The sequence below is a fragment of the Danio rerio genome, chromosome 22 (genome assembly GCF_052040795.2).
Source record: "Danio rerio strain M-AB ecotype USA chromosome 22, GRCz13ab, whole genome shotgun sequence".
NCBI lineage: Eukaryota > Metazoa > Chordata > Actinopteri > Cypriniformes > Danionidae > Danio > Danio rerio.
Window position 1 is genome coordinate 2,281,822 of NC_141042.1, and position 23,866 is coordinate 2,305,687.

The 23,866-nt window shown below is 39.3% G+C and overlaps 2 protein-coding genes across 11 annotated transcripts; both read left to right on the forward strand.

Moving 5' to 3' along the window:
* The first annotated feature begins 46 nt into the window (after nt 1-46).
* Nucleotides 47-15,617, forward strand: LOC147831424 (uncharacterized). Of its 4 annotated transcripts, none has more exons than XR_015521492.1 (4): nt 47-73; nt 10,128-10,237; nt 12,186-14,403; nt 14,443-15,617. XR_015521492.1 is itself a non-coding variant. In XM_087303493.1 (3 exons), exons 2-3 carry the CDS (start codon nt 10,183-10,185, stop codon nt 13,547-13,549), a joined length of 1,419 nt encoding a protein of 472 aa, XP_087159619.1. In that variant the 5' UTR covers nt 47-73; nt 10,128-10,182; the 3' UTR covers nt 13,550-15,617. The 4 variants fall into 4 exon arrangements, 2 of the variants coding, with proteins under 2 accessions (XP_087159619.1, XP_087159618.1); XR_015521491.1 differs by lacking the exon at nt 47-73 and adding an exon at nt 9,320-9,361; XM_087303493.1 differs by having other exon boundaries at nt 12,186-15,617.
* A 2,037-nt stretch (nt 15,618-17,654) lies between these two features.
* Nucleotides 17,655-23,754, forward strand: LOC147831425 (uncharacterized). 7 transcript variants are annotated; one of them, XR_015945652.1, is made up of 4 exons: nt 17,655-17,707; nt 18,336-18,433; nt 19,665-22,860; nt 23,016-23,754. XR_015945652.1 is itself a non-coding variant. In XM_087303561.1 (4 exons), exons 1-4 carry the CDS (start codon nt 17,658-17,660, stop codon nt 20,723-20,725), a joined length of 1,284 nt encoding a protein of 427 aa, XP_087159687.1. In that variant the 5' UTR covers nt 17,655-17,657; the 3' UTR covers nt 20,726-23,754. The 7 variants fall into 7 exon arrangements, 2 of the variants coding, with proteins under 2 accessions (XP_087159687.1, XP_088507761.1); XR_015945653.1 differs by having other exon boundaries at nt 19,665-22,847; nt 23,000-23,754; XR_015945654.1 differs by having other exon boundaries at nt 19,665-22,847.
* Nucleotides 23,755-23,866: the final 112 nt, after the last annotated feature.

A 23,866-nucleotide genomic window follows, 5' to 3' on the forward strand; every position in this document is an offset into this window, starting at 1 on the left:
ATGCGCCCGCCTCGCCCTGATGACGTCAGTACTGTCTGACGCGGTCATTCCGCGTCGAGTCTTCAGAGCTGAGGTGAGTCGTTGACGCTTTTTCTCGTGTTTACACAACAATAAAACACACTTTACAGTTTATTAAAGCGACAATCTGCGACTAGTTTCTGCATTGAGTTCACCTCTATCTGTGTGTCTGCTGACCAAAACAATCCAGCAGGCAGAGAGCAGCTCTGAGATGACAATATGATTGGGTTTTTTGTGTCAGTGTGTTTGAGTTTGTAACATAGTAATGATTTGTGAGTGGGAATTTACTAAAGCAGATATACGACTTTTAATCCAGAAAACTACAATTAAGTTTTTGGCGCTCTTTATTTTCTAAATAGAGGTTAAGTTGGTTTTATATTAGGATATTGAGACATTCTCCTTAATATAAATTCAGAAAAGTATTATTTGCAAATTCAAAATAGGGGAATCACATTAGAAGCAAATGACTATGAAAGTACAACATTTCACAGTGAAGATAGTGTTAATGTTGTTTAGAAGTCATTCTTGTATGCTAATTCCGACTAAATATTCAAATTAGCATGGTAAACAATATAGAGACTTCTAAATGAACGAATGTGCGAATATAAAACCAACTTTACCTCTTTATTTTCCAACGGTTTTTCTAATTTTTCAGTTTCTGTAGAGACGCGCGATTGCTCACAATCTGATTACGTTATTGGTGTGAATACTTAAACTGTATAAGGATAAATGCAAAAGGTTTTTAAATGAATTACAATTATGAGTTTATCCTACAAACACTCATTATAAAATGAGCTGATCTGCTGCTGATCCTTAATGTTTACTAAGTGTTTAAAGTCTGACATTCATCAATATTCAGATCTACAAATTCAAGGTAATGTTATTGTTATCACCTGACCTTATCAAATCACATAATCACATTGTATAATAAGATATAACATCATAATGTTTATTTCCTCTATCAGTGTAAATGAATCAGATTTCTCTGTTTGTTCTCCTGAAGCTCTGCTGTCATCAGTGAAAGACAAAGACAGAGTTTATTGAAGGACAGTGAGAAGATGAGTGATCCAGAACCCTGCAGAATTAAACAGGAAGAGACTGAAGAACTAATAGGTTTGTGTTCATTCATTACTCTTCAATAATGAGGCTGAACAACAGTCAGGTTTGCTAATCTAAAATTCGTCTTCGCTGCTATATTGATACAACATCAATTACTCAAAGATAAATTCAAGAGTTAGAGATGGATGAAGTACGGTTGCAGCATATAAGTCTCAGATGCATGACACTGCAACACCGATATCTACGCTACAAGATCCCAATGATATTTTTCCACCTTTCCTTTAAATGCTCAACTCAGAACAATCATCAATTCAAGATAATAAAAGCTCCACCAAAGTCTCCCTCTGGTCATATGCTAACCTAAAAACCAATCACCACCTGGACCTTAAAGTTCATAACTGACAGACAATTTCACACTTCAGCAGGACCGATCGCAGATCAACAGGCAATCATTATCATAATACGAGTGACTACTGCAAATTTGAGACTGTTTACTAATCCCGTAGAGACCTTTTACAGGATATCAAACATAACAAGCTAAAGTTACAGATTCACAAGATACGTCATATTGTAAACTTGGACATTCAGTGTTTCAGTGAGCTGCTCTGGTGGAGAGGGTATAGTAGAGGGTGATCAGGATGGGTGACTGAGACAGCCAAACAACTGCTTTCCTAGCTAATCTTCTCAAATTACAAAGTTTATTGCGTGACTATTCTTGTGGTCTTCGCTCATGGATTTCCATAACAGTTCTCGGATCCGATATTATGGAGAGATTGAACCATCCTTACAGCATTCTCTACTTGACTCTGGCTACAGACATTATGATTGGCTGTGACTTTCCCTGCTTTCATGCGAGCGGCTGCTAAAGTACGTTTAAATGTTCGCAGCACCAAAACTGCGAGGAAATCTTCCAGTCAGGCTAACTGTGGGAGACTCGGGTGAGACGTGAGCATTAGCTGCAACATTTCAAAATAAAGTGTAAGTCACTTGACGTCAAGTTCACTACAAGTCCACGATAATAGTAACCATGGCTGTGCCATTACTCAGTTTTGATTTTGGCCTCCACATCAATTATGAAAAAAACAACAATTGAGATAAAATGTCGTCATAAGCCTCCCCCTACGTATGACACCAGCCCACCAGTAAAATAAAAGAAGAGAAGAAGAATGCCTCCCCCTTTCCAGAATTTGTTTATAACCCATCCGTTTCATTTTTATGTAGTTATACTAGGTCTGCATAATCAAGGGGTGACCGCTAGGTCTCGCTGGTCGCTGCCTCGTCACCTCAGCTCATATATATATATATATATATATATATATATATATATATATATATATATGTATATATTTCATATTTTTGTGTTGTTTTATGTGGCTTTACACAGTCAGTTGCCTTTTGGGATTATTTCCTTTAATTATCAGATGATATGGCATGCTGTGTGCACTTAATTATGCTCACAATTATTCATTTGGCCTTTAATTCCCAGGTGAGGAAAATTATATGCTTATATGTCATCTCTATAAATGTATTTGTTTTATTTATGATCATTTATAATGTTCTTTAGAGCTGTAATGCACTCCAGAATCTGACAGATTGATTAGCTGTAGGCTCTAGAACAGTCATCTGAAGCGTTGTCATACAGTGTTATGCTGGATTTCATCAATAGCCTTGCATTCACTAACAGACTATATCTGAAGTGTTTGGAAGTAATTCGGGTTTGGCCATTTTACACAGATCTACCACTACATGTGGCGTTATTTCATTGACAAATATCATGGGTGCAGTATTAAGATCGATTTAATGTAATTGCCCAGGGGTGGCCAACCCTGTTCCTGGAGAGCCACCTTCCTGCAGATTTCAGTTGCAACCCATATCAAACACACCTGAACCAATTAATTAGGACCTGAACACCGCGTGATAATTACAGGCAGGTGTGTTTGATATGGGTTGCAACTGAAATCTGCAGGAAGGTGGCTCTCCAGGAACAGGGTTGGCCACCCCTGTAATAGCCTATAAGCATGTCAATCTTTGCTTGCGCGCAGATTTCCTCTGTTTGTGCACAAAACTTCTTGTGCGACCTCAAATATACGCTGCTCAAGTGCAGATTTTCTTGCGTGCCCTCAAATAATTGCGGCTGAAGTGTGATTTAGTGTGTTTATGTAGCGAGTCTGTCTCCGACATTTATTAGATTTGCTAGGAATATTTATGAATGTCTGTGATAGACTTGCGGAGCGGACCGCGGCATTAATGCATCCTGAAGTAAAGTGAAGCGGCTATAAACTCCAGCAAGATAAAGTCATTATATGCGGAGCCACAGACCTTCATCTATAAATAAAGGATAATTATGGACACTGTGTTCATCATAACTGAAAGCTACACCGTATTTGCTGGTCTCACGCACCTGTCAGTCAGCACGTCCCCTTAAAGGGTTAAACAGAACGCACAGCACTACTATGGTCACAGAAAAGTTTGCGCTGTTATTATTCACTTACCTTTTCATATGTTTTCAGTGCGATTTTAACCCGCTATTTAAAAAACGACTGAATATTTTGAATAACAAGCTGTAATGTATCTATGGCGGGATGAATTTTGGTGTGGCGCCCCGCCACGGAAGAATGAATGTAGCAGAATCCATACTTCTGTAGAAGAACATTATAAGAACAATGTAAGAACAATGTTTCGTGAACGCTCACGCTCAATCTGCCCAGTTGGTGGAATGAACTCCCTAACTGCATCAGAACGGCAGAGTCACTCGCTGTTTTCAAGAAACGACTAAAAACTCAACTATTTAGTCTCCACTTCACTTCCTAATCTGCAATTGCCTCTCTGGATAAACCATTAACTGTACCCAAAATAAATAAAATTACTAATACTTTCCTTCTTAGACTTTACAGACCTGAAACTTGCCTATAGCACTTATTTATTGTTGCTCTTATAGTTGTGTAAATTGCTTCCTTGTCCTCATTTGTAAGTCGCTTTGGATAAAAGCGTCTGCTAAATGACTAAATGTAAATGTTTAGTGGCTCAATGTGTTACAGCAGTGTTTTTAAAAGTTTAAACACTTTATTGATTTAGTATACAGCCAAGCACATGTGGTCAGAACACAAACCAGTCGCAGGTAATGAAGTATGAAGCGTTCCTCCCAAAGAAAAGCTAAGCTAAGCAAAATGCTCCAAGACATTTGTAGCTCTGCTCGCGCTCCACCTCTTTGCCCTTGTTTGGTATCCCCCGGTCAGATGACGTGTGAACAAAATGGCACTGGTTGTCCACTACTACTCATAGCTTAATTTGCCTTAATTTACAGTATAACTTCCCTCAAGCATACGCTAGCACAAGTGGTTTCCGTGTTACTGGTTTATTTGTTGGCTTTTTCCCCCAAATCCACCGTGAAAACTAAACAATGAATACGGAACAAATGTACTTAATACAAATCAAAACATATGTACACAAACAAACAAACTTCAAACACAACATACAAATATAAAGCAAAATACCTCGTTGGCTGCATGCCGTACCAAAGAAATTGTCCTGAATGTTCCTTGAATCACTTGAAGGCCTCGTTGAAGTTGATACTAGTGATGGTGAAATGAAGCGTTCTAAACCAGTGAAGTGCTCGACTCAATTGTATTGGAAAAAGGTTCGTTACTCGAAGCTTTCTAAATCAGAGCTCGATGAGGACCTCTTCTGGTTAAAGTGTGGGAAAGCACTGTGTTGCCATAATGTCAAATGTTCACGACTGACCAACTCATCCATGTAGTAATACAACAGCAATATAAACAAATTACTGTAGTTTTTACACATAACATATATTACATCACACCACTGATGACTGTGGTAACATTCAAGGTATTCAAAAGATTTTCATATTATAACTAATTCTGTTCCAATCGGGGATCGAACCAGCGATTCCTGCATGGGAGGCGAATGCTATATGCATATATGCTATATGCGATATGCAGTGGTTTTCTTTAAAGATAGTTGTAAAATAATACGCTAATACGCTTTGGTATGGTTCAAAACCTTTTTACTATAAATTACTATTGTATTTTAGTTTAATTACTGGTGTGTGAGACAGATGCAGTGCTTTGAAACAGTAGAAATGTATGTAATCGACGCCTAATCTCTCGCTATACACTTTACTAACCCATGAGGGTGTTTAAACCTTTGAAACGAAGCAGTCACGTGAGTATAGGCCAGGGGTTTTCAAAGTCTAAGACAGTGGGCCTCCCTTTTGACACAACTTATCCATTGGCGCCCCCCTCCTCCCAAACACGCACGCGCACACACACACACACACACACACACACACACACCAACACATTTACATATATATATATATATATATATACTGTATATATATATATATATATATATATATATATATATATATATACACACAGTATATATATAAAGACACAGACAGATGTCAGACTGTTAACTCACTTTTATCATCATTTGCATGAAAGTGCAATAATTTACAGAGTAATAACAAGTATTTTAATATAACGTTTTTAAAACTAGGATGATGGTTCAATATGAATAGAACAGATCCAAGAACTGTCCATCCCAGTCAAAACAGTCGAAGTTTAGCGGGTCTCATGCTGTCATTAGCCAAAATATCTTGACAAACCACACTTAAAGGTCGTGGTTCATCAGCTGGTCCTGTCCACGTAAATCCTAAACTCAAATACTGATCATCATATCGTCGTCTTTTGGGTTAAAGCCCTGAACTTGAAGGCTTTGAATCAAGGGGGGGGGGGGGGGGGGGGGGTCTCAGAAACCGATCCATTGTATTAGCAGGCATATACCTTTATTGGCGGGCTTGCCAAACAGAAGCGAATTCACAGCTATGGGCTTCTGGGTAATAAAGGTTTTCTTATTTTTGACGTATTATTTTTTTTAGCTTTGTTTAATTAAAACGTTTAAATATAATAAAAAATACATATAATAATTAAACTTAATTATTATATTTTTATTATATAATATTTTTCCCGCGCCTCCCCTGACATGCTCTGGCGCCCCCCAGGGAAGGCGCGCCTTATACTTTGAAAACCCCTGGTATAGGCGAATGAAGCTTCGGACGTCACTGATCACCTGATGATGGCAAAACAAATCGAGCTCCGGTACACTGCTTCTCCGCGAGATGTATCGTTTTTTTGATACATGCTTCGAAGCCTCGGCGCACAACGTCACATCACTAGTTGATACATCCATTGAAGAGCACATGCAAACAACTCATGCTTGCCGATTGCTAGCTCACAGGAAGTGATAAGCTAATGGCCAGTCAGCCATTTCATACAGCCACAGATTTTAAAATAAAAGTCCCAAACCAAATAAATTCACAAATAATACATAACCTATTTTTTCAACAACAAAAAATATCTTTAAAAACATAAACTTATATACATAATATACAAAGTGACAGCAAACAGTTACACCTGTAACTGTTAGACTGTAGTCTATGGAGTACAACCTTAAATGAGTCATGTCTATGAAGGGGCCTCATCTTTTTTTTGTTGAGTGTTTAAAAGTCCGAGTGCAAACATATTTGACCACTTACACATCTCAGCCAAGCACAAATGCTCTTATTCATGATCAATTGACTGTACGGAGAAAAACTAGACTCTTAACATGTGACTTATTTTTCAGATGTGATGGTGAAGGAGGAGAGTGAAAAACTGAGTGGAGATGAGGAGAAACATCATGTCAAGAGGGAAGAAGACACTCAATCAGAGACTGAAAGAACAGCTGTGAAATGTTTCACCTGCACTCGGTGTGGAAAGAGTTTCAGCCTCAAAATGACTCTCAAGCGTCACATGATGATCCACACCGGAGAGAAACCCTACAAGTGTTCCCACTGCGACAAGAGGTTCAATCATTCAGGAAACCTGAAATCACACATGCTGCTCCACACTGGAGAGAAAACACACAAGTGTGATCAGTGCAGCAAAACATTTTTGAGGGCTTCAGAGCTGAAGATCCATCTTAGACTACATTTAAACCAGAGGCCTTATCCGTGCTCTGAGTGTGGAAAGAGTTTTACATTGCTATCTCATTTAAAAGACCATCAGAAGATCCACTCTGGGGTGAGAGAGTTTGTCTGCTTTGAGTGTGAGAAGACTTTTATTACAGCTGGAACCTTGAACCGACACAAGATGATCCACACTCGAGAGATACCTTACAAGTGTTCACGCTGCATCAAAACATTCAGACATTCAGGACACCTGAAAAAACATGAGAGGAGCCACACTGGAGAGAAACCGTTCACATGTACTCAGTGTGGGAGAAGTTTCACACGATTATCAAACTTTAATAAACATGTGCAGATCCACAGCGAGGGAACAATCACAAACTAAAAAAGGCTCAATGAAGTTTCCTTTCCTCCAAACTGTACTCCGTTCACAAACTTTAGATTTCTCAGTTAATCAGCCCCTGTTATACATTATAAAAGGTCCTGTTGTGGTTTTGGGGTCTCCAACAACAGGCTGATGTGAATGCGTGGATGCATTTTTTTCAAACCCATCTATTGTGTGATGCTAATCTGTGGTGATTGGTCCAAAGACCCAGTCTGTTGTGAAAACTGTTCATTAAACGAACGCAAACAATGCATATATCGTTAAATATGGTGTTCTATTTAAAAAGCTGCTATGTAAACAAAAATTAATTATATATTAATATATACACACAATTATATATATATATATATATATATATATATATATATATATATATATATATATATATATATATATATACATACATATATATATATATATATATATATATATATATATATATATATATATATATATATATATATATATATATAAATAACAAGATCCCGGAATTCAATTCAATTCAATTCAGCTTTATTTGTACAGCGCTTTTACAATGTAGATTGTGTCAAAGCAGCTTCACATAAATGGTCATAGTAACTGGAACAGTGTGGTTCAGGTTTTAGTGTTTAAGTTCAGTTCAGTTTAGCTCAGTTCAGTGTGATTTAATCATTACTGAGAGTTCAAACACTGAAGAGCAAATTCATCGATGCGTAGCTCTACCAATCCTGAACCATGCGAGGCAGTGGCGACAGCGGAGAGGGAAAAAAAACTTCACCTGATGGGAGTGAAGAAAAAAAACCTTGAGAGAACCAGACTCAGTTGGGCACGACCATTTTAATTTCTCCGCTGGCCAAAAGTCTTGTGCAGAACTTCATTCGTCGTGGTTTAGGCTGGAAGATAGCCTCAGCGAAGACTCGTCTGTCCCTGGAGCGTCGCTGGAATCAGACTCATGTTCTCCACTCCAAGAGAAAATAGGTAATTGACTGGTCTGCATGCAATCCTAACCTGTCTCCAATAGAGAATGTGCGGCATGTGACAAGGAAAACCTTGTACTGTTGCCCACCTTAAGACTAGTTTGCAGGAAGAATTGGACAAAATTACACCTGAATCACTTCATCACTTGGTGTCTTCAGTCCAGAAGCGTCTTTTCAGTGTTGTGAAAAGGAGCGGCAACATTACAAAGTGGTAAATGCTTTACTGATACAACTTTTTTTAAACATGTTGCTAGAACCAAAAATGAAAAAAAATGTTTATTTAAAAATGAATAAGTCATGAGGAACAGTAAATAATGTTTGTTGTATTGACTGCAATGAAAAACATTTTTTAATTTGTGTTTTTTATAATGTCTCAACTTATTCTGAGTTGTTATTGGGAATTGATATTGTGTGTCAATAATGCCTTTACTTGTAGAGGCCGTCATGACAGATTCATTTGTTGATCGTTTATTTTAATAAAACAGTTTTATGAAGATACTGCTGACCATAGTGCAGCCTGACTCTTGCCTGTTCTTCATAATATATATGTGTGTAAAGTGTATATAATTGTTTACTGACATTTATACGTGATCGTTTTACATTAACATAAATCTAATGATATTTTTGTCATTTTTCTTGATAGATGAATAAATAATAGCTTTCTTACGTTTTATTAAAAGCATTTTAGTTTCTTAAGGAATAGATAAGTTAAGTTCAATGTCTGTCACCCATTAAGTATATGCCTGTACATTTGCTTTTTTAGTTAGAGCGCATTTTAACAACGTCTTAAGTGCCTTATTGAAAGTTTCACCCCACATGATTAAGGTATTTTTTAACATGCGTTATCGATTGTTTTGGCTTGTCAGCAGTATTTTTGTTTGGCGCGTTTTTGACGATTTTCCGTTGCTCCCGCCTCGCCGTGATGACGTCAGCGCTGACGCGTTCATTCAGCGTCGAGTCTTCAGAGCTGAGGTGAGTCGTTTTCGCTTTTTCTCGTGTTTACACAACAATAAAACACACTTTACAGTTTATTAAAGCGACAATCTGCGACTAGTTTCTGCATTGAGTTCACCTCTATCTGTGTGTCTGCCGACCAAAACAATACAGCAGGCGGAGAGCAGCTCTGAGAGGACAATATGAGTGAATGTGTTTGGGTTTTACAGTGTTTGTATTTGTAATATCGTCAAGTATGATCTGTGAAGGGAAATAATGGGGCAGATATAATAAGTTTCATCCAGAATATATCAAATAAATAGTTAGTGGTGCACTTAATTTTCCAATGGTTGTCTGATTTTCCAGTTTTTGTTTTCAGTTCAGTTCATCTTTGTTTCTACAGCGCTTTCACAATGTAGATAATATCAAAGCAGCTTTACATAGACGTTTTAGTCAATTAAAACTGCTTCAGTCCAGTTATGTTGTTAAACCATACATATACATGTGAGTGCTAGCAATCTAATTGCTTTATTGGTATAAATACTTAACTATATTTTGATATGAAAGCAATTTTTTTATTTTATTAGTTACAATAATAAAGAGTTTATCCTGCAAACAGTAAAGAATGAGCTTTTCTGCTGCCTAACCTAGTCTATAGTCAATATTCAGATGTACTTATTCAAGGTGATTTTTATTGGCGTCACCTGACTTGAGCAAATCACATATTGTATCCCAAGATATAACATCATGTTCATTTCCTCAATCAGTGTAAATGAATCAGATTTCTCTGTTTGTTCTCCTGAAGCTCTGCCGCCACCAGTGAAAGACAAAGACAGAGTTTATTGAAGGACAGTGTGAAGATGAGTGATCCAGAACCCTGCAGAATTAAACAGGAAGAGACTGAAGAACTAATAGGTTTGTGTTTATTCATTACTCTTTAATAATGAGGCTGAACAACAGTGAGGTTGTTAATCTGACAGTCGTCTTCGCTGCTGTATTGATCATAACTGGAGAAAACTGGACACTCACTGACCGCAGTGAAACTGACCAATCTCCAGCTCTCTCTGTGAACAAGCTTGAGTTTTCTCTTTTAGTGACTAATGAGTGTTGACATGTTCACATACTGTTATTTCTCAGTGTCATGATTCCAGTTTGAAAACATGTTCAATTGAATCAGTAACTTGCACAAGACACTTCTACGCTGATCACTTGATTACAATTTGATAACCCGTCACACTGGTGTTGTTATAATATCAACTTTTTATCAGAGTATCAATATAGGAATATTTCAAACGATACGATCTGTTAGTATAAATATCGGCTTTTTAAAATATAATAATTCAGGGGGTTGAATAATTCTGACGTCTACTGTACTTACTAAAAAATACAGACGTTTTGCAGATTTAGCCACTCCACAATTCACAATTCACACTCTAGTTTGTGTCTGGCACTGACAAGCTAAAAAGGCATTGATGCTCCAACATTCCTGACCATTTTCACCAATCAAGCCTAGTAAAACAGTAAACCGATAGGTTCAAATATCAAACATATAATTTGTTTCTTCTAAGTTTTGTAGCTAAATTGTTTTAATCTTATAATGAATGGTGAAAATAAACACATCAGTAATTGTTTACTAAAACCACCTGGGTCTCATCTTTTACCATGGCCTCGCTTTTGGGTCATCCACCGGGAGGAGGCCTCGGGGAAGACCCAGGACACGCTGGAGGGACTATGGGCCTACTCACACTATGCCATCCGTACCGTGCCCAGGCCCGTGTCCCGGATCGTTTGAGAAGTGAATGCTCTGAATAGGGCTCAAGCACGGTTCACTTGGCCGGCCCTGGCCCGGTTGAAAGAGGTGTGCCTGAGTGCGGTTAACTTGGGCTTTGGCACGGTACGCTTGTGTGTGAGTGCAAAATGCGCCAAAGCCCGAAACTGAAAGCGATATGTGACTTTTAAGGGGCTGTTTCATATGGATTTATTAATCATTCTTACTGTTCAGTGAACACAAGCTGCCGTAGTTTATTAAAGACGAGAACTCCTCACTGCACGACAGCTGCGCGGCTTCAGCAGACCTCCTCATTCCTGCAGCACGAGAGCTTTATGATTGTTTATGAGGGCCAAAAGTGGTGGATCTGTTCTGCGAAATATCTGACTGCGTGTCCCCGCATCCCTAAGGACTGTTTGGTGAAATATTTGACTGCATGTCACTGCATAACAAACGACTGAAACGATATATCTAGAGAAATCTCCACTGTGCTGCTGAGTGAGAGAGCGCTTCTCACTGAACAGCACAACAGCGATGACGTAAGCGTGCCCAGGCGCGATATGGTGTGAGTGCGGGCCATCGGGGGAGACGGGAGGGGGGACAAGCGTGCTTTGGCCCGGTTCGAGGCAACTGTACCTAGTGTGAGTACGGCCTATGTCTCTCGGCTGGCCTGGGAACGTCTTGGGATCCTCCCGGAGGAGCTGGAAGAAGTGTCTGGGAAGTGGGAAGTCTGGGATTCTCTCCTAAGACTGCTGCTCCCGCAACACGGCACCGGATAAGCAGATGAAAATGATGAACTTAGAAATAAGCTAATACTTACCAAATCAACTACCCAACCACAAACACATCCATTTCTTGCTCAGTTACCTTTTTGAAAATGGCGTCTGTCAATCGTGATAATCGTGCCCGGTCTCAGTTCAAGGCAACCATGCCTAGTGAGAGTGCATCTTTAAATGTGTAAGGTCTAGAAAAGCCAAGGTGCAAACCTTTTTGAGCTCTTACACATCTCATCCAAACACAAATACTCTTATTCATGAACATTTGACTGTACGGATAAACACTAGACTCTTAAAATGTGACTTATTCACTTTTCAGATGTGATTGTGAAGGAGGAGAGCGAAGAACTGAGTGAAGATGAGGAGAAACATCATGTCAAGACTGAAACCAAAACCGAAGATAAGACTGAACAAAGTGTTTCAATGGAAGAAACAGTTGTTAAAGGTTTCACCTGCACTCAGTGTGGAAAGAGATTAAGCTCTAAATACAATCTGAAGATTCACATGAGGATCCACACTGGAGAGAAACCTTACAAGTGTTCACTCTGCGAGAAGAGATTCAACCGTTCAGGAAACCTGAGAACCCACAAGAGGATTCACACTGGAGATAAACCGTACAAGTGTTCACACTGCGACATGAGATTCAATCGTCCAGAAAACCTCAAAACACACCTGCTGCTCCACACTGGGGAGAAAACACACACATGTGATCAATGCGGCAAAACATTTTTAAGGTCTTCAGGGCTGAAGAATCATCTTCGACTTCATACAATTGAGAAGCTTTATCCGTGCTCTGAGTGTGGAAAGAGTTTTAGAACGCAGTCAAGTTTAAGAAAACATCAGAAGCTCCACACTGCTGTGAAAGAGTTTTTCTGCTTTGAGTGTGGGAAGGCTTTTACTAGAGCTAAATACTTGAGACAGCACCAGAGGGTTCACACTGGAGAGAAACCGTACAAGTGTTCACACTGCAACAAGAGATTCCGACTGTCTGGTACCCTTAAACATCACAAAATGATTCACACCGGAGAGAAACCGTACACATGTACTCAATGTGGGAAGAGTTTCACACAAACATCAAGCCTTAATGAACACAAGAAGATCCACATTGGAGAGAAAAAACACAAGTGTGATCAGTGCGGCAAAACATTTTTGAGGCCCTCAGAGCTGAGGATCCACCTTAGAGTTCACACAAACGAGAGGCTTTATTCATGTTCAGAGTGTGGGAAGAGTTTTTCACAGCAGTCACATCTAAAAGACCATCTGAAGATCCACACTGGTGTGAGAGAGTATGTCTGCTTTGACTGTGGGAAGAGTTTCATTACAAACGGAGGCTTAAAAAAACACCAGATGATCCACACTGGAGAGAAGCCGTACGTGTGTTCACACTGCAACAAAACTTTCAGACAATCAGGATTGCTGAAAACGCACGAGAGGACTCACACTGGAGAGAAACCGTACACGTGTACTCAGTGTGGGCAAAGTTTCACACGATTAGCAAACCTTAATAAACATGTGCTGAACCACACTAGAGAGACAAATCACAAATTTAAAAAGCACAAGAGAATGTACCTTCCTGAAAACTCTACTCTGTATTCACGAACGCCAGATTTCTCAGTTAAAGAGCCCCTGTTATGCATTATTAAAGGTAATTGTTTGGTTTTAGGGTCTCCAACAACAGGTTGATGTGCATTGGACCATCCCCTAGTCCCCCAAATTCAATGATCAGTCAGAGGCTTCAAATTTAGTTTAAAATGTTCAATTAGTCGAATGGATAAAGCATACAGAGGTTTGAGCTGCGAGGCTAAACTCTTTACAGCATGAATCTTATGCTCCACGGCTGCTTTCTAAGCCTTAGCAGCCAGTATTAGGGTGCTTTCACATCTTTAGTTCGCTTCATTTGGTCCGGACCAAGGGAAATAAATGATACATTGTTGCATTTTCTGCTGTCTTTGGGTCGTTTTCACACCGCACAGCTGGCTTTAGTCTGAACCTTTTGAAAATAACCAAAATGCAGTCATCTGACAAAATCCACATCTCTCATTGGCCAGATGTTGTTGAACATATTTCCTAAACTGCTTAATGATTGGTCTGAATTCACGTGCGGGAAATTGCCAATGAACTCCGGCAGGTAAACAAACCGGCAGACACAAAATTACGCTTTTGGCTATGGAGCTACAACTGTGCCGGCTGATTGTATCCCTGCTTTAGACAAACTATACATTTCGAGAATAAAGAGCGGCTGGATAATAGTGTTTAAATGCATCACTCGTCACTTCAGAAGGAGACGTGATTTAATTTAGCTAAACTGCGACATGGTCATCTTGCGGAAATATTACCATTGATCCATCAGGTAATGTCTTCACTCTCTTTTTCTCTCTGTTGGTAAAGCGCTGTCAACAAATATTTTACCTCCATATCCCATAATGCACAGCGCATCGGCCTACGGCAGCTGGATCAGTCCAAAAGGCGCAGTACTTTTTGCGGTTGGGCCTGTTTTAGTACGAATCATATTCTAACCACAAACAAACCGCTCCAGGGTTCATTTGAAAGCGTACCGAGACCACCTCTTCAAGCAGGTCTCGGTACACTTTTTTGGTGCGCACTCGACTACGATTGCTGCAATCACACCTGCCCAAACCAACCGCACCAAGAGGGAAGACGAACTCTAGTGCGATTCAATCCAACTAAATAAGGCAGGTGTGAAAGTACCCTAATCTCTCTTCGTTTGTATTTCCCCTTCATTGGCAGCTGTCCACTTACCAGTTGTCTGGCAGAACAGCTCTCAACAGGTTAGCTTGCCCAATCCTGCACAGACACATACACACAACAGCAGGGACTTTTTCAGAAGTGCTTTAGTATTAATTAAACAGAACATTCTGGTATTTTCCATCCTTTATCTATCACACTATGCGCTGGTTTAGCAGTAACCTGTGACTGAAGGAACTATGACATTAATCTTTATGCAAAAAAACGATTAACAAGTCAGCATTTTAGCAGTTCTGGTTCCCTCGTCCAAGAATCAATGATTTTTAACAGTATTTTGGTTAAATTGCTTAAATAAGGTTTGGGCAAACACAAACTCAAGAGTCGAGATACTGTCATGGTTACGGTTACACCTCTTTAAAAAAGACGGTTGCTATCCTGTAGTCCCATTAAGCAACATGTTATGTCAGACTCATCATACGTCTGGAAGCCCGCTTTTACAGCTTATGTTGGGCATTTGGAGTTGTTTGTTGGGTATATTTGTGTGTAGATAATGCCTTCACTTGTAGAGACCGTCATGACAGATTCATTTGTTGAACGTTTTTTTTTTTTAATAAAACCGTTTTCTGAAGATACTGGACCGTAGTGCAGTCTGACTCTTGCCTGTTCTTCGTAATATAAATGTGTAAGTGTGTAAAGTATGTATAATTGTTTACTGACATTTGAATGTGAATGTTTTATTTCACCATAAGTCTACTGATATTTCAATGTATTTTTTCTTCAGCTGAACACATTTAACGTTTAACTGTAGGTCATAACTGCAGTATTTACACTTCTCATGTCATTTTTATACATCACTCTACACAAATCGTCATATTGCAATTGCTTTGACTGAAGTTGTTTTGTGCATACCATCGATTTTATTATGTGTATTTGAACATGTTTTTTTATATTCAGTTATTGCCATTCTTAATTTATAACACTATATGTGACTGTATGGGCTGCTTTTCACTGTACTTCGTGACAATAAAGTATATTGTACTCTCCATACTGCACTGTTACGACTGAAGTTTATTTTATTTTTATTATTATTGCGGATTGTACTCCTTTTTATTTTGTCCCGCCTCCTTGCTGTTTTTCTGATGTCTTATAGGCTCCCACGCTGGCGTGATTCCCTGCTCTGATTGGCTGCTGGTCTACAAGGCCTGTATAAAACGGAGCTTCCGGCAGGAATCGGAGAGCTCATTTCTGCTGCGTTCGGTGTTTGGAGTGGAGCTCCTGGGTTTCCCTCACCCCTTCGGCCGACGACCAACAATAATCACCTTTGTATTGATGACCATCCTATGCTTGAATATTTATTGAGAGTTTGAGCGTGTAGGGGTGACCTGCCTATTTATTTGATTACTTTTGACTTTGTTTATATTAGGGAGTCAGGTAAGATTCTTGTATGTTTCTTTAAATAGTAATAGGTAATTTAGTGGATTTATTTTATAGATTCTTTTGTTTGTTATTTTGGCCTGTGGTCACCCTGACGAAATGCTCATTTATATAAACCCTACTTTTCTATAATAAATATCTTCATATAAACTCTCAATTGAGTGTGTGAGTTTGGTTGTCGACCAAAGGGAATCTTTTGCTTTAAGTTTTGTTTAGTTTGGGAAATCCACCACCCCAACACATTTGTTTGTTCTTTGTTTATTATGCCCTTTTTGTTTCCCCTAGACTTGGGGCGTAATATGCACCTTCATGCATTTGATCAGATTTTCCCTCTTGCCTCGTTTCTGTTTTCTATGAAAAAGAATATAGGATTTGAAATTGACATCCATAGCTAGTGGTAGTCACTCAAAGCAAGTTGTTTGCATGTGTAATTGGGGCCAGCTAGTAAGTGCTGTCCAGGTACACCTCACTCCTCTGACCTCTAAAAGTGCTTTAGCGACTGTTGTTATAGGCCATTATGTTTAGCCTCCTCGGTAGAGCAATCGACTCCCATGCGGAAAGTCGCCGGTTCGATACCAGCTCGGAGCGGGTTTGGTGGTGTAGGACTGGTGGGTTTACACATGAGTGGGACACATTTATACAAATATGATAATAATCTGTAGGCAAACTTAAATAACATACGTGCTTTTAAAACTATTACAAATGTAAAGCAAACCAACAAATAGGAAAACTATCCAAAATTATCCACTTTCCCCCACAGTCTAAAGACACAGTACAGGTGAATTGAATAAGCTAAATTGGCCATAGATATGGCCAGATGAAATCTGCGGACGTTTTTTTTGCTATTTCTGTGGTGAATTTTGGTAAAAATCTGCGGAATTATTTTGGGAGTATCATAACTAAAACCTTAATATATAAAATAAAAATTATATATTTTTAACTTTTATTTAATGTGTAAAATGCAAATACAATAAGATTCACTTTATTTGGCAAATAAAGCAAGTTTGTCATAAAATATATCAGAAAATAACACAGTACACACTTCATTGTACATAAATCAGATGAACATTTTCATATTAGTCAATAATATTACTGTGATTAATTTAAAAACTGAATAAATATAGATTTACACACATTTACTCAAGCAGATAAAATTAATGTTGGGCTAAAAATCTGCCGAATTCTGCACGCACAGATTCCGGGTGGGCCTAGTCTAAAATGCTTCCTATATACAAAAGTTTTTAAGTATTTGCATTACAATTCATATATTACAACTCTTTTATTTGTATAACGTTACATTTTCATATGAATGTTCATCGCCTGTAATTCTGTTATTTGTTAAGCTGTTAATGTTTTATCAACTTTTTCAACATGTACAAATCGTGCCTGATTAGGAGAGATAATAGATGATACGTTTGTGTTTTTATTATTATTTTTTTGCTGATATTTTTTAAATGATTTTATACTCTTACATTCGATTAAAAACTAATTTTAGTTACTTCAGGAATAGATAATTTCTGTTATGTCTGTTAGCTGTGAAGTATATGCTTATGATGATAGGTTTTTACATTTGAGTTCATTTTAACATTAAAACATTAGTTTTTTGTTTTTTTGGCACGTCAGTTGCTCCAGTTGCTCCCGCCTCACCGTGATGACGTCAGCACTGACGCGTTCATCCAGCGTCGAGTCTTCAGAGCTGAGGTGAGTCGTTGACGCTTTTTCTCGTGTTTACACAACAATAAAACACACTTTACAGTTTATTAAAGCGACAATCTGCGACTAGTTTCTGCATTGAGTTCACCTCTATCTGTGTGTACAGCAGGCAGAGAGGAGCTCTGAGAGGACAATATGAGTGAATGTGTTTGAGTTTTACTGTGTTTGTATTCGTCGAGTATGATCTGTGAAGGAAAATAATGGGGATTATACTGTGGCAGATATATTAAGTTTGATGCAGAAAACATCAAATAAATAGTTTTGTGGGATACTTAATTTTCCAACGCTTTATTTGTTGGTTTTCACGTGTTTTCCATTCATTTCAATTCATCTTTGTTTCTACAGCGCTTTCACAAGAAGAAGTTCTAGTCAATTAAAACTGCTTCAGTCCAGTTATGTTGTTAAACTATACATAGACATGTGAGTGCTAGCAATCTAATTGCTTTATTGGTATACATACTTTACATTAGTATGAATGCAAAGCAGTTTTTTTAATTAATTGCAGTAGTGTCACCTGACTGGAAATCCCATATTGTATAACAAGATATAACATCATAAAGTTTTATGTCCTCTATCAGTGCAAATGAATCAGATTTCTCTGTTTCTTCTCCTGAAGCTCTGCCACCATCAGTGAAAGACAAAGACAGAGTTTATTGAAGATGAGTAATCCAGAACCCTGCAGAATTAAACAGGAAGAGACTGAAGAACTAATAGGTTTGTGTTTATTCAATACTCTTCAATAATGGTGTCTGCCAATTGTGACAATTGTCCCCAGTCTTGGTTCAAGGCAACCATGCCTAGTGAGAGTCTTTAAATGTGTCATGCCTATAAAAGCCAAGGTGCAAAAAGGCATGGGCCGGCACAAGATTTAGACAGTATGATAAACTTGGATAAAAATATCATGATATTGTGATCACTGCTCTAAAATATGTTCTTTTTAAATGTCTGGGTTTAAAAAAACTAAAACTTTTTTTCCCCTTTGAAAACAATATAATTTATTTTTTTTAAAGATTTATGATAGTTTGGAGCAGTGAGCATGTCAGGCTAAATGATTAATTGACTTCTGCTGTCTTCAATTGTTTCAAAAACACAGATTTCTTTACAATTTAAAACGGCATCTTTGGATATTTTTACTGCTGGAGATACTGTTCTTACACATACCTTAAGCCGCCTTTCCACTGCACACGACATTAGGATGCGACTGTCGGAATACGCCCCCTTGTGGCAGCTGTACAGTATTTTCAGTGTTGTCGTGCACCACGGGGGAGAAGCTGATTGAAGCTGGTGTCCGAAATAAAGGAGTGCAAAACCAAGAGCCTTTATTCTCTGTGCGTTTACATGGTTGAATGAATACTGGAAACTCATAGACCGCATTAAAAGACAACATTAAAAATATATATTTTTATTACTTTCTTACTTACATTTATGAACAGAAAAGTTTTTTTTTAATATAGACTTTTTATAATTAAAAAATAACCAAATAAATTCCTATTTCACATCTCTCGCGCACAGACCTGCTTGTACAACACTGGAATACATCATATCTAGTCGGCAGGTCGCATATGGTCTAGTTGCAGGAGTTCAAATATTTCAACGGATCCGCAACTCAATTCGGATCCGAATTTTCCACATACGGAGATGATCGGAACTCAACGCAACTCCCGGACTGCTCTCCATTGGAAATGAATGACTTCCGGTCTGTCGTTTGTCATGTGCAGTGAAAAGGAGGCTTTAGAAACGGTGTTACAGAAAATTTTGGTGGTTGTAAAACCTTGACTTTTCCAAACCACGGTATACCTTAAAAACGGTTATCGTCGCACATCTAGGTGCAAACCTATTTGACCACTTACACATCTCGGTTAAACATATTAATGCTCTTATTAATGATCATTTGACTGTACGGATAAAAAACTTAACTCTTAACATGTGACTTATTAATTTTCAGATGTGAAGGTGAAGGAGGAGAGTGAAGAACTGAGTGAAGATGAGAAGAAACATCATGTCAAGAGGGAAGAAGAAACTCAATCAGAGACTGAAGATAGTATTTCGGTGGAAAGAACAGCTGTGAAATGTTTCACCTGCACTCAGTGTGGAAAGAGTTTAACCTCTAAATATGATCTCAATCGTCACATGAGGATCCACACTGGAGAAAAACCCTTCAAGTGTTCACACTGCGACAAGAGATTCAATCATTTAGGAAACCTGAATGCACATCTGCTGATCCACACAGGAGAGAAAACACACAGATGTGATCAGTGCGGCAAAACATTTTTGAGGCCTTCAGAGCTGAGGAGCCATCTCAGAGTTCATACAAACGAGAGGCCTTATCCGTGCTCTGAGTGTGGGAAGAGTTTTAGAAATTGGTCAAATTTAAACACACATCAGAAGATCCACACTGGCGTAAAAGAGTTTGTGTGCTCTGAGTGTAAGAAGACCTTTACTACATCTCATCTATTGAAACGGCACCAGAGGATTCACACCGGAGAGAAACCGTACAAGTGTTCGCACTGCGACAAGAGATTCAGACTGACTGGTACTCTAAAAAATCACAAAATGACTCACAGTGGAAATAAACCACACAAATGTGCTCAGTGCGACAAAACATTTTTGAGGCCTTCAGAGCTGACGAACCACTTTCGACTTCACACAAACGAGAGGCCGTATTCATGCTCTGAGTGTGGAAAGAGTTTTAAACTGCTGTCACATTTAAAAAGCCATCAGAAGATCCACACTGGTGTGAGGGACTTTGTGTGTTCTGAGTGTGGGAAGACTTTTATTCAAGCTGGAGACTTGAGACGACACCAGAGGACCCACACTGGAGAGAAACCGTACAAGTGTTCACACTGCGACAGAACATTCAGAGTTTCAGGACACCTGAAAATACATGAGAGAGATCACACCGGGGAGAAACCGTACACTTGTACTCAGTGTGGGAAAGGTTTCACTCAATTATCAACCCTTAATAAACACGTGCTGATCCACACTAGAGAGAAAAACCACAAATAAAACAATCAAAAAAACATTTTTGAGGCCTTCAGAGCTGAAGAAACATCTTAGGGTGCTTTCACACCTGTGAATCTATTCAGTAGTTCTGAAACAGAGATTAAAATTGTTACATTGTTGCTCTTTGCTCCTGGAGCGGTTCGCTTTCACACTGCAAAGTTTCTAATCGGACCAAAAGAGCTAAAACAAGTCACGTGCGGGGAAACTCTCCTCACATTGGTCAGAGTGTCAGGGTTTATTTTGCAGTGTCCCGCTCAGCTGTCAGGAGAGGTGGTGGTTTGGTGGTGATTGACAGGGTGCGCGCGCGACGTGTCTGAGGAGAGACGCGGTGGGGAGGGGTGAGAAGGGTGCGCGACAATGCCTATTTGAGGACCGGGAGGGATCACTCGTTTACGGGCATCCGGAGACTCGCGAAACTTCCCGCCATACTCATAATTCTCTCTTCATATAGCCGTAAGCCTATTACATATCCATAAAACACTGTGATATAACCGCGCTTGAATCGGATCGCTTTCTCACTGCAATCGAACCGCTCCAGGGTTCGTTTCAATCGAGCCTAGACCACCTCATTCAAGCGATCTCGGAGCGATTACTTTGGCGCGGAACAGAGCGCGATTGCCCTGTTCACATATGCCAAACGAACCGCGCTAACTGGGCAAACCAGATACGTTCTGAAACAAAAGTGTAGGTGTGAAAGCACCCTTAGAGTTCATACAAAGGAAAAGCTTCATTTGTGTGCTTTAACAGAGAGTTTTACACATCAGGTCCTGCTTTTATTGACTCAAGAAGACTTGTTTTTATGAAATTAACTCTCTTAGGACATTTTTAGCGAAGTGACATCAGCTTTATTTATTTATTTTTACGTTTTTGTCATGTATGAACACTAAACATCTTATTTAATCAACATATTCATTTGTTTGTTGATTTTTTAATTGTATATTTCAAGAGTTCGCACTTAGCTCACGATTTATACGTAGCTTGTTTGGCGTGCTGTCATGGGAGAGAGCCCTGAGCTCAAGGGATCCTCGAGCCAAGGGCTTCCCCCCCTTCGCAGGGTGAGGGGAGATTGAGCCAGGTTGATCTCAAAATTCCCTGCTACTTAAGCAAAGGCGAACTTCTTGAGAGCAAAGGCTGATTTATACTTCTGCGTCAAACGCCGGCGTATGCTACTGCGCTGACGCATAGCCCTTCGCCATGGCCGTCGGCGTCACTGACGTGCACCTCTCAAAAAATGTAACTACACGTCACAAAAACACGTAGCGCAAGCTCTGTGATTGGTCGGCTTGGTAGCGCTGACGAGTCTGGGCGGGACAGAGAGCTGTGCGATTGGTGCGAGCCTGATGGAGCGATTGTTTACAAGTGTGGAGTCCCGTGAGGGAGCTCCGGATGGAAAGTTTTGTTTTGTGTTTACCTCATAGTTAAAGTTGTTGCACGTCCGCCGGTTCCTGCCTCAAAATGAGCGAGTTTGAGTCACTTGTACATCCAGGAAGTGTTCAGGAAAAGCAAAACACCAGCGAAGAAAGTCGACACAGAGGAACATTTACACCTCACTGCCAACTAGCGTTACGGAAGTGTTAATGTAGACCAACAGAGACAGCGCGCAGAAGTATAAATGCACAGCTGCGCGCGTTGCCTGCGCCGTGAGTTATGCCGGTCACTTGACGCAGAAGTATAAACCAGGCTTATGACAATAGAAAAAAGATTTAGGATTACTTTTATCTATAATATAGAGCACATTTGGATGGTGGGAGGAACCCGGGGGAAACCCACATGGACACAGGAGAACATGCAAACTACGTACAGAAATACCAGATGGTCCAACGAGGACCCAACACCATTGGTATTCTTGCTGTGGGCAACTGTGCTGCCCATTCTGGATAAAGGTGGAAGAAGGGGTGAAGGGGGGTTTCCTCCAGACAAAAATAGTTGTAGAAAGGAAATGAGGATCTATATAGTGACTTGGGATCCTTTGATTGGAGGATCATGATTAGCTAATGTGGAACAGCTGGGTCAATCATGAGCACATGCTCTCGAAATTTAAACTTCACTTATTATTGAATTGTTCCTGTCATTGGTTGCTGACATGGCATTAAATACAAAATACATTACATTATCTACATATGGGGTGTCCAAACTCGGTCCTGGAGGGCCGGTGTCCTGTATAGTTTAGCTCTAACCTCCTTCAACACACCTGACTGGAAGTTTCTAGTATACCTGGAAAGGGCTTGATTAGCTGGTTCAAGTGTGTTTAAATGGGGTTGGAACTAAAATATGCAGGACACCGGCCCTCCAGGATCGAGTCTGGGCACCCCCTGATCTACATTTTTGAAATTTACCTTCCTGAAAACTCTACATCAGGGGTCACCATTCTCTGTCCTGAAGGGCCGGTGTCCCTGCAGGGTTTAGCTCCAACCTCCTCAACACACCTGACTGGATGTTTCAAGTATACCTAGTAAGACCTTGATTAGCTTGTTCAGGTGTGTTTGATTAGGGTTGGAGCTAAAATCTGCAGGACACCGTCCCATCAGGAACAAGTTTGGTGACCACTGCTCTACATTCACAAACACCTGATGTCAGAGTTAAACAGCCCAGTAACTGGTAACCCAGTCAATATAGTATGATCATTTTTTATCATCGTCTACAATATGTACCTGATCAGGAATGAAAAGCTGTACACTTTCAATTATAGATGATATACAATATGTTTGCTGTTTTTAAAAATAATTGTATTATTAATTAATTTTTTTTTCGGCTTAGTCCATTTATTAATCAGGGGTTGCCACAGCGGAATGAACTGTCTACTTATTCATCATATGTTTTACGCAGCGGATGCCCTTCCAGCTGCAACCCAGCACTGGGAAACAATTTTACTAATCCTTAAATTTTATTAAAAACTCATTTTTGTAACTTCAGGAACAGATCAGTTTAGGCATGTCTGTTAGCCATTAAGTAGGCTTATTACATGTGTTGAGGGAATTTTAACGTTTTAAGTACCTAAATAAACGTTTTTCTTCATACATGATTGATAAAAATGCTTTTGTCTACATTAGCGTCTGTTTAATCTTTCAGCTGTGTTTTAATTAGCGCGTTTTTTAACGATCCTTTTTATTTATTTGTTGGTTATTTTGCTTTTATTGATCCTCC

Bases quoted from the DNA above. Each gene is read 5' to 3' on its own strand.
- LOC147831425 (XM_087303561.1), top strand. From the start codon at position 17,658: ATGACGTCAGCACTGACGCGTTCATCCAGCGTCGAGTCTTCAGAGCTG. The intron at 18,140-18,335 runs GTGAGTGCTAGC...CTTCTCCTGAAG, and splicing joins GTTAAACTATACATAGACAT to CTCTGCCACCATCAGTGAAA. The intron at 18,434-19,664 runs GTTTGTGTTTAT...ATTAATTTTCAG, and splicing joins AGAGACTGAAGAACTAATAG to ATGTGAAGGTGAAGGAGGAG.
- LOC147831424 (XM_087303493.1), top strand. From the start codon at position 10,183: ATGAGTGATCCAGAACCCTGCAGAATTAAACAGGAAGAGACTGAAGAA. The intron at 10,238-12,185 runs GTTTGTGTTTAT...TTCACTTTTCAG, and splicing joins AGAGACTGAAGAACTAATAG to ATGTGATTGTGAAGGAGGAG.